This window comes from Kryptolebias marmoratus, linkage group LG21 (genome assembly GCF_001649575.2).
Source record: "Kryptolebias marmoratus isolate JLee-2015 linkage group LG21, ASM164957v2, whole genome shotgun sequence".
NCBI lineage: Eukaryota > Metazoa > Chordata > Actinopteri > Cyprinodontiformes > Rivulidae > Kryptolebias > Kryptolebias marmoratus.
The window spans coordinates 22906634-22916661 of record NC_051450.1 but is presented as its reverse complement, the minus strand read 5'-3'; the positions used below and the strand labels follow the sequence as shown (position 1 = coordinate 22916661).

The window sequence follows — 10028 nt, the reverse complement described above, 5'->3', positions numbered from 1 at the left end:
GTCCAAACACTGCAGACAGGTACGTCCAAACACTGCAGACAGGTGTGTCCAAACATGCAAACTGAACCTGGACAGGTAAAGTGTGAAATGCCTTCTCTGTCTTCTCTCGTCTCCTTCTGACAGGTGAAGTATAAACAGGAAGTGGGCGGGGCCTTGTATCACCAGCTGCCTGAAACCACTGAGGCCCAGCTGGCTAAAGAGCTGAGAGACATTTACAGCCAGGTGAGAAAGTCAGGAGAAGACAGCTGCGTCTCTGTGGAGACTTTTAAACTCAGGTGTGTTTATTTCTTTCTTTCCTGCAGGTGAGGTACAAAGAGGAGGGGAAGAAGGACATGAGTCAGAACTTGTACTCGCACCTCCCAGAGACGGCCGAGACGCAGCACGCTAAACAGATGTCAGAAATACAGAGCGAGGTGAGGGCCCTGAACGCCTCGTGTGTTTGACTGAAGTCCCTTCAGGGAACACAAAAATTAGCTGTTATTTGTTGTTTTTTTACAATCTTTCCACTTCTGCAGACTCTGGACTTTTAGTCATTCATATATTGAAACATTCATCTCATTCAGCAGGGTTCTGAGACTTCTGGGTTGTATTACTTCTGTATTTTTCCCCATTAAAATCTTTTCATTTCCTTCAAAAACATGGTTCTTTTTTAAATCTGCTTCAGCTACTGGCTCCAGTTTGCCTTTTATGCTGCTTTTAGCTTTTAGCCAGCCTTTTGCTATTTTTAAATTCTACTGATAGCATTTTATACATTTAGCTAGCTTTTTGCAATCTATAGCTTTTAGCTTTTTTTAGCTTAAACAGCTCAGTTTCAGCTTCTTCAGCAGATTTCAGCGTTTAGTTTTCACAGGAAGTATAAAGTATGTAAAGTTTCTCTGGTTTAGTTTTACGTTTCTTAATAAATCTAATTTTATTTTGCTGTTGTTTCTGTCTTCAGACGAAGTACAGGAAGGACGTGGAGGATCTGCCCCACACTCTGTTCTCTCTGCTGCCTGAAACTCTGCAGACTGAGTTTGTTAAAGAGATGGCAGAGACTCACAGCCAGGTGAGGAAATCTGACTGACCTACAGACCAAAGATGGTTCCCACTGAAGCTGAAAATGTCTTCATGACTGGATGAAGACTGGATGGGCGATCATGTAATGAACCAGTGCAACCAGAAACTAATCAATGACTGAACGTTTACAACTAGTCTCTTTGTGGAGTCGACCAGATTCACACAACCGTTCAGCCTGATCCATCACAACAATGGTTATCACTCAGTCAGTTTTATTAGGTGTGGTAGTAGCTGAGAGTCATTCTCAACACAGACTCTGAGCTCGAACAGATCAGCTGAGATCAGCAGACATGGCTCTTAGAGAGTCAGACCTTTAATTGTGTTCATGATTCTGAACGCAGCGAGACAAACTGAAACCTCGCTGGTCCACGTTTCGTCCTCAGAGACAGCTTGTCTCCGACACTTCAGGCTGTGGACACGTCGTAGATAAACCGTTTATTCTGGTCCTGCTATCAGAACCGCAGTCAGGATTCTTCCTGTCCTTTAGAATCAGAATCAGTTTGATCCCGTTCCCTTACCGTTGTTGTTTCCTTTAACGTGATCGGAGCACATGACGGTGACGATGTTGGTTTCCTCTGCAGGTTAAATATAAAGCAGCGGTGAAGAACGAGTCCAGCAGCTCCCTGTTCCACCTCCTGCCTGAGACCCTGCAGACGCAGCGCGTTAAAGAGGTCACAGAGCTGCAGAGCCAGGTGCACACGTCACTTTTTACCTCTCAGTCGGAACAGAAAACCTAAATGTGGCAGCATTCACTTCTTTAGTTTGTATTTAAGCACAAAAACCGGATTATTTTTACATAATAAAACAAACAGCTGCATTTTTCATCAGAGCAAAGCTAAATATAGACAGAGATTTAATGAATGATTTATAATTTTTGTACTTTAAAGACTGTTATCCCTCTGAGGAACTGATGAAGTTCAGACGTTTATCAGTAAAACCAACTTTAGCATCCAGCTATGCTTTTGCTAACATTTAGCTGCAGTTTTGTCAGGTTTAACTTCTAGTTACAGTTTTGCATATTTAGCTTTATCTGCTGAACTTTAGGTTTTAGCTACAGTTAAGCCATTTGTTGTTATTTTGGTATGATTTGCTCATTTTAGCATTTAGCTGCTGTTCTGCTCGTTTTACGTTCAGAGTCACTCGGTTCTCTGCGTTTTGTTTATTCATAGAAAATATTTATTTCTCTAATTCCATTTATAGTTTAATCTTTACCGTCAGACTCCACAAACCAAACATGAGAGAAGAAGCTGGTATTTATAGCGACAGAAGAGGAACCAGCGCTCACGTTTGTTTGTGTTGTTTTCTCAGAACAAGTACACGGAGGACGGGAGGAAGTCCAGGTCCTGCAGTCTGTTCGCTCAGCTGCCGCAGACGGCCGACACGCAGCTCGCAGCCAAGATGTCCGACCTGCTGAGCGAGGTGACGTCTGAGTCCGTTCAGAGGGATCTCATCCAGCAGCTCCTGTAAATCTGCCTCACCCGTCGTTCTGTCTGATTCTGCAGAACAAATATAAGGAGGAGGGGATGAAGAGCCTCTGTCAGAGTCTTTACTCTCAGCTGCCTGAAACCTCCGACACTCAGTTTGTAAAATCTGTGTCTGAGCTGCAGAGTGAGGTGAGACGAACCCTCGCAGCTCATCCCGACTCAGACAGCAGCGGTTTGACCCTCTGACTGGCGTCTTCTTCAGGTTAAATACAGGGAGGCGAGCAGGAAGGAGGCGAGCAGCTGTCTGTACCACCAGCTGCCTGAAACGCTGCAGACGCAACACGCTAAAGAAGCCACAGAGCTGCAGAGTCAGGTACATCTTCCTGAGCAGCTTTTACCACCTAAAACTGGTAAAAACCTTTGTTGTTTTAATCTGAATCCCAGCAGGATACATTCAGATGTTATTCCTAAATCTGGATAAACTCCTTCAGATGGCAGATCTCATTTTCAGGTCATTTAAAAATGAAAATAAGCAGAAATATACAAAATACAAAGTCATACACAACAAAAAGAGCCTGAAAACACAACATGTTTCTGCCCTTTCACCTCCAAAAACAAGAACTTTTACTGCATGAAATCAAGCCACAGCTTGTTTTATTTCCTTTTATTAACATTTTAGACCAGAATGCAAGAGAAACTGGCTGGAATAATGACTGAATTTAGACTCTTAAAGCTGACTTTTTATATATTTTATAAGTTTTAAAACGAAATGGTGTGTTTTTATTTCCTGCAGGTGAAATATAAGGAAAGTAAAAAGGATCTGAGCACCAACCTGTACTCCCTGCTGCCAGAAACCGAGGAGATGAAGTTCGCCAGAGCCGTCATGGATCTGCAGAGCGAGGTGACGTCCGCTGCCAAACTTTATTTCTGCTGCTGTCATCAGACGGGAATATTCGGACAGCTTCTTTTATTCTTGTTTTCTGTGATTGATCTGAATCGTCTCCTCTCGGTTTTGTTGTTTTTCAGAATAAATACAAGCAGAAAGGAAGGCAGGAGATCAGCAGCAGCGTTTTCCACCAAATGCCAGAAACCAAAGAGATGGAGTTTGTTAAACAGGTCTCAGAGCTGCAGAGTGAGGTCAGAAACCATCAAATCAATCAAAAAATCACTAAACTCAGGCTTTCTGGGGCCGATTCTTTTTATATTTATTATTCTAATAGGAGCTGATTCATCCCTGAAGTAATTTTGGTTACAGATCAAACTACGTTTAGGAACAGGCTGTATTTATAAATATATTTTAATAAAAATTATTGTTGTTTTTTAGTCCAAATATAAGAAAGACATGGAGGATCTGCCGAAGACTCTGTTCTCGCTGCTGCCTGAAACTCTGGAGACTCAGTTTGTTAAAGAGATGTCAGAAACTCACAGCCAGGTGAGAAACTGTGTCTGTCAACATTTGCAGTTTATTTTTTAATTTCATTTGTGTTTCAGGTTAATAATTAATCCAGGAAATCTGAGCAAACATCAGTTGTGGGTTTCTTCTTGTGTTTGTTTTGCAGAATAAATACAAAGAAGCGGGTAAAAAGGAGCGGGTTAAATCTTTGTACTCTCAGCTGCCTGAAACCAAAGAAACTCAACTGGCCAAAGAGTTAACGCAGCTTTACAGCGAGGTGTGTTCGTTTACAGCTGCTGACTGTTACAGTTGGTTCATCATCCACCTCTTCTTCTGCTTCTTTAAATGCAGTGTCTGTTTGTGTTGCAGAAAGTTTACCGGCAGGAGGGCAGAAAGGAAGCGGCTCACAGTCTGTACGCTCAGATGCCCCAAACCATCGAGACGGTCTTTGCTCAGGAGGTGACCAAAGCTCAGAGCGACGTGAGTCTCAGAAATATTTATTGTGTCTCCGTACGTCGCTGTGGATCAGTCTTCTCTGGAAAGTTCCAGCAGCTCGTCTTCAGACTCGTTCATTTTTAGATTTTATTGCTGACGTTAAACCTTTAAATGGAGTAAAACCAGCAGATCTTAGCGCCATAACTCTTTTTTTTTTTTTCCAACATTAATGTTCAATCTTATCAGGTCTGGGAGTTCTGACTCTTACCCTGAAGGCCAGAAACTGTCTGCATTGGCTCTGAAGCTCCTTTTTGACTTATTGTATTTAAAGACAACCTGTAATCACATTTATTGTTAATGAATTTAGATCTAGAAACCCTATAAATTAGTATTTTGAGGAAACTGGTGGAAAAAAGCAGACTAATATCAGCTGTTGGTGTCGTTAGAAGCATCGGAGACCAACATGTTTAGTGTTTAATGAATTTTAGACCCGCTGAAGTAAAAATATCTCAGGTTTTAGGTACAGACTGAAGACCCTTACACCCGGCGGGGGAGGACTGTGGGAGGGGGGGATGTTTTGTCTGCAGGAGTGTGAACAGGAGCAGCAGCTTCTCCACAGCCTGAAGCCACAGACGCTGACCCACTGACCCAAACCACAGACGGCACACACACATCTTTGTTTGTTTGTTTTGATGATTTAAAACCTGAATGCTGCATCATGATTGGTTCAGGCTGCAGGACTCTGAGTACCAGCAGCTGTTTTTAGGGGAAAAATGCAGTAAAATGTTTTTATTTTGCCTGCTGAGACATAAATCATGTATGTTGTTTCATTTCGAGCATGCTCCTGGAGAGATGGCAGTCGTTCCATAACCGTTTCATCGTTTGGCTCTCTGTCTGTTGACGCTGAATATGGCCCAGATAAACCCAGCGATCTGTTCAGATTTTAGGTTACAGATGAGGTCGGCCCAGGAGGCTGTGGGTAAACTGGGTTGCAGCCTGATGCTTACTGGTTTCACATCAGTTTGGTGCTAACTGGAGCGGATAACGGCGGCTCAGAGTCTGCAGAGCTGCAGAGCTGCAGAGTCTGCAGAGTCTGCGGAGCTGCAGGGCTGCAGAGCTGCGGAGTCTGCAGAGCTGCAGAGTCTGCGGAGTCTGCAGAACTGCAGGGCTGCAGAGCTGCGGAGCTGCAGAGTCTGCGGAACTGCAGAGTCTGCAGAGTCTGCGGAGCTGCAGGGCTGCAGAGCTGCGGAGTCTGCAGAGCTGCAGAGTCTGCGGAGTCTGCAGAACTGCAGGGCTGCAGAGCTGCGGAGCTGCGGAGTCTGCGGAACTGCAGAGTCTGCAGAGTCTGCGGAACTGCAGAGTCTGCAGAGTCTGCGGAGCTGCAGAGTCTGCGGAGCTGCGGAGCTGCAGAGTCTGCGGAGCTGCAGAGCTGCAGAGTCTGCAGAACTGCAGGGCTGCAGGGCTGCAGGTTCACATCCAGCTGTCTGAAAAGACTGAACAGTCTGATTTACACCAGTTATTTTAGGCTCTTTGAGGCTTTTAGCTCAGTGTGAAAATTTTTGATATTCAAGTTCACTGTTGTTGCATTCTGTTTTATTTTAGCTGTTCATAGATCAAAACATTCGGCTGATTGCTGCTGTGACTTTTGGTTTTTGTAACTTTTAATATATTTAACTTTATTTACAAATAACTTCCCCATAGAATTACGTAGAGTAGTTAATAGTTTTAGCTTTTAGCTCTTTTTTGCCACATTTAAATAGTTCTTTGCTGTCTTTTACTATTAATTAGCCTTTTGCTCCTTGTTGTTTTTAGCCAGTTTTGTGCTTCTTTTAGCTCTAACAACAATTTCGGCTTCTTCAGCGTCCCTCTCTGAGCAGAAAATGTGACTCTGGTTGTTTTTATGTCCTTTAAACTCAGCGGGAGCTGCTGGTTCATTAACGTCTCTCAGTTTAATAAAGATTTTAGCTCCTCGGCTCTCAGCTGAAAACAGCTCATCTGGTTTCTTTAGAACAAAATAAACAAACTTTATTTTCCGTGTTTATTAGTTACCAGATATTTGCTCCTTCGGCCCTTTTTTCACACCTCCTCCTCGGTTTGTTGACCTTTTATTTCGTCTTCCTTCGGTCTCTGCAGAAGTTCTATAAGGAGAAATATAATCGAGAAAAAGGGAAGTCCAGCTACAGCAACATGAAGACGCTGCCGGAGGTGGAGCACGCCATGGAGGTCCACAAGAACCAGAGCGAGGTAAATATTTACCATCCTGTTGTTTACATGTAAACAACCAGGGCTGTCATATAATGACCTTTCTGTGATTAATCCAGCTGTTTCAGCTCCTTCCTGTACGGAGTGGAACTAAAGCCAGAGTTAATTTATTCAGGAAAAAAAGAGAAAAGTTCAAACTGGATTTAAATTTTAAACACAACATAAAATTCTTGTTTTTTCATTTCAAATTTCCTCTTTTTTATATATATTTGAGAATTTTTTGTCAGTTTTTAGATTATTCTTTCCAGATTTTATTTTTAATCTGATGTCAGATTAATAAAATATGACAGTAATCATTTTTGTTGTTTTTGCAGTTCAACAACCTTTAGTTTTTAGTTAATTCTACAATTTAAAGTCAGTTAAAAAATCCCTGATTATCTCCATATTCTTGCCTCCTAACTTGTATTTTTCTGTTTTTTATTTAAATGTAATCCCATCTGTTCTCTGATGTCAGGTCGGCTACAGACGCGGTAAAGAGGAACTCCATCGCTACAACTCGGCGCCCGACAGACCGGACATCGTCAACGCCACCAACGCAGCCAAACTCGCCAGTGATGTGCGTCTGCGTTTGACAGCGTCCCATCCTTCTGAACATCGGTTTCCATGACAACAGCAGCTGTTCTCCGACACGGAGTGCTGATTAATTATAGAAGACGTTCTGCTGTTAACATCGTTATGTAACGATGCTCTGCAGGAAAACAAAACGAGTTATGAATCTTTGAGAGGACGCATCTGTGCGTTCAGGACCTTTAACTGGAAATATCTGACAGGAGAACTAAAGATTAAAAATATACAAACTCAGACCTTTTAAACAGGGTTTCTGCTCATTTAACTTCAGGTTATGTGGCGCAAACACTAATTGATTAATGGAAGCAAAAGAGAACTTTTAACTTGAGGGAGAATATTCACATCTCGTTTTTTTTATCAGAGAAATCTTGGAGAACGTTGATTTTAAACCAGCTGAGGACTTTTACAGGTTTCAGCTGAAATCAGCAGGATCTTATGATGATGCAGACTTTCCTGTAATCTGGGGAAATGTTCTGGATCAACTCTTATTATTGGCGCTTTGACTGATTTCTGGATGAATGGATGAGGAGTTTTTTATATTTAATCTGTAAATGTTCTTCTCAGGTGGCCTACAGGTGTAAAACCACGCAGCCTGTTTACAGCGACGGATCCGTTCTGGACAGAACCGACATCCTGCACGCCACAGAGGTTTCTAAACTGGCCAGTCAGGTAACAGGTCATTACCCAGCATGCACTGGTGAGGCCTGAGACGTCAGTCAGTCTGAGTCTGATGTTTGTCCTGCAGGTGAAGTATAAAGAAGTCTTTGACCGACATTTGAAGGGTCAGAAACCGTCCTACAACCCGCTGGACTGCGTCTCCTTCAAACAAACACAAGTTGCTGCAGCTCTGGCCAGTCAGGTGGGTCACAGGGTTTTAACACGTTAATGTCCAACGTCACACGTTTCCTGTTCGATCGGGTGCAGGTGTAACTGCACCTGAACGCACCACAGTGCCTCATCCAAAGGGCTTCAGAAGAAGACAAACAGACTTCCTGTCTGGGATTTTAAAATGTTTCACCTTCTATCTGAGAAGCTCCTACAGCTGTAGCCACACATGAGACTTTATCAGATTTGTCAGGAATCTGTCCATGATGAGCTCCTAGCAGCATCCTCCACAGTGGATCGCTGCCGTCTTTAAACGATTTCATAGCAGTTCGTGCAAACGCATCTGTTTAAACCTTTCCATCCCCATCTCTTTGCATCACACGGTTATTTCTGCAGAAATATTCAGGAATGTGACCTCTGGGTGCCCCGGATGTGCTGAAGCTTTGATTTATGATCAATCATTTCTCTTAAATGGTTTAAAACCTTTCTGCAGCGTTTAACAGCAGAAAAATGTTGTCAGTCTGGGAGACAAGGAGACGGTTTCTGGGATGGTTGATGTTTTTAAATAAAACTGTGGCGAGCTTCACCTCCTGATGTTTTCATGCTAATCTGACTGAAAACATGATATTTACTTCCTTCGGTGCAGCCTGGGAGATGAAAACAGGAGGAACAAACTCCGTCTGAATCCCAGCCTGTTGTGTGGGCGTAACCATGGCAACCTTTGTGAGGCAAATGAAGAGACTGTGGGATGGAGAGCAGCAGAAGTTGAAGAGGTTACAGAGCTGTGAGGACACGTAACCATGACAACCGGAGACACAGTCCCGGCTTTAACCCGGGTCGAAACCTGGTTCGGTTCTGTAACGATCCAGTCCAGAATAAAACTCTCAGTTTCACTTCAGCTGCTGCCCACTCGCCTCACCGTTACGTAACAGCTTGTTGTTGCTGGACGCTGCCCGGTGTTCAGGAACGCCGTTTCCAGGAGAGCTCGGCTCCAGCTGGAGCTGAATCTGAAAGAGATGTAAAAAAACAAAAGACCTGTGAGGTAAATAAAGTTCACTCAGTGAGGCCATGTTCGAGAGCAAACTGGAATATAAGAAACTGGATTAATCAGCCCTCCTTCTGTTCTCTGCTTCTATAAATATCATTTTATCATCCTGAGGAAAATAAAACTTATATATTTATCCAAATCCTTAAGATAAGGTTCTGTAAAAAAAAATATGCATGACTGTCAAAAAAACGAAGCAAATATAAATATTAACTGTTATATTTTTACTCTGTAGCGCTCTGTGGTGGTGAGGTAAACTCTCTGCTCCTCCCCTCACCTGTGCTCAGGAACTTTAGGTAGTGACTGAAAGAAGGAGATCTCAGGTCCAGGAGTTTTCTCTGCAGAGCAGCTGGTTTCTTCTTCAGAGACAGGCTGAGACGTTCAGAGTAGAGCCACTGCTCCTCCACATGGAGAGGAGCCAGCTGAGGTGGTTCAGGCATCTGTGGGGATGTCCTCTGAATGTCCACCTGGGAGGAGACCTAGGACACGCTGCAGAGACTGTCTCTCAGCTGGCCTGGGGACACTTTGGAGTCCTCCTGGAGGAGCTGGAAGAGGAGGCTGAGGAGAACTGCTGAACCTCCCTCCTGAAGCTGCTTTCCCCGTGACCTGACTCCAGAACTGGATGGATGGATGGACGGATGGATGGATGGATGGACAGATGGATGAGTTTTAACAGAACCTTCTTTTACCAGCTAAAGAAATGGGCAGAGATGAGCATCAGGGTTAAAAAAGACAAAATATAAATTACAAAAGTTTAAAGTAGATAAAAGTTCTCTAAACCTGGACACTTCTGGGTTAATTTTCTTGGGAAGATTTCCTGGTTTTACCTGAAAGTCTCTCCTGCAGGTGAAGTATAAAACCAACCAGAACCAGAAACCTGAGGGCTCCACGGACCTGCCGAACCTCCTGCAGCTGGAGCACGTTCTGCACGCCAGCAAGATCCAGAGCAACGTACCGCCACGCACTGAACACGTTACAGACTGAACACGTCACAGACTGAACACGCCACGCACTGAACACG

The 10028-nt window shown here is 43.6% G+C and overlaps 1 protein-coding gene across 11 annotated transcripts in view; it reads left to right on the top strand.

Moving 5' to 3' along the window:
* Positions 1 to 10028, top strand: part of LOC108250945 (LIM zinc-binding domain-containing Nebulette) — an 80331-nt gene that overhangs the window by 44596 nt on the left and 25707 nt on the right. For 5 of the 11 annotated variants that reach the window (XR_005232590.1, XM_025002785.2, XM_037973121.1 and 2 more), the window contains 17 exons: positions 124 to 222; positions 303 to 413; positions 938 to 1045; positions 1638 to 1748; positions 2365 to 2475; positions 2559 to 2669; positions 2743 to 2853; positions 3274 to 3381; positions 3507 to 3617; positions 3805 to 3912; positions 4040 to 4150; positions 4243 to 4353; positions 6442 to 6552; positions 7025 to 7126; positions 7702 to 7806; positions 7883 to 7996; positions 9854 to 9958. The exons of 5 other annotated variants lie outside the window; for them this stretch is intronic. Coding sequence is in view for 4 of the 6 variants with exons in the window: in XM_025002785.2 (XP_024858553.2) it covers positions 124 to 222; positions 303 to 413; positions 938 to 1045; positions 1638 to 1748; positions 2365 to 2475; positions 2559 to 2669; positions 2743 to 2853; positions 3274 to 3381; positions 3507 to 3617; positions 3805 to 3912; positions 4040 to 4150; positions 4243 to 4353; positions 6442 to 6552; positions 7025 to 7126; positions 7702 to 7806; positions 7883 to 7996; positions 9854 to 9958 (1848 nt within the window). In the remaining 2 variants the exon portion in view is untranslated. Of the gene's footprint in view, positions 1 to 123; positions 223 to 302; positions 414 to 937; positions 1046 to 1637; positions 1749 to 2364; positions 2476 to 2558; positions 2670 to 2742; positions 2854 to 3273; positions 3382 to 3506; positions 3618 to 3804; positions 3913 to 4039; positions 4151 to 4242; positions 4354 to 6441; positions 6553 to 7024; positions 7127 to 7701; positions 7807 to 7882; positions 7997 to 9853; positions 10019 to 10028 lie in introns of all 11 variants that reach the window. One more of the 11 variants, XR_003038488.2, reaches the window with a different exon arrangement.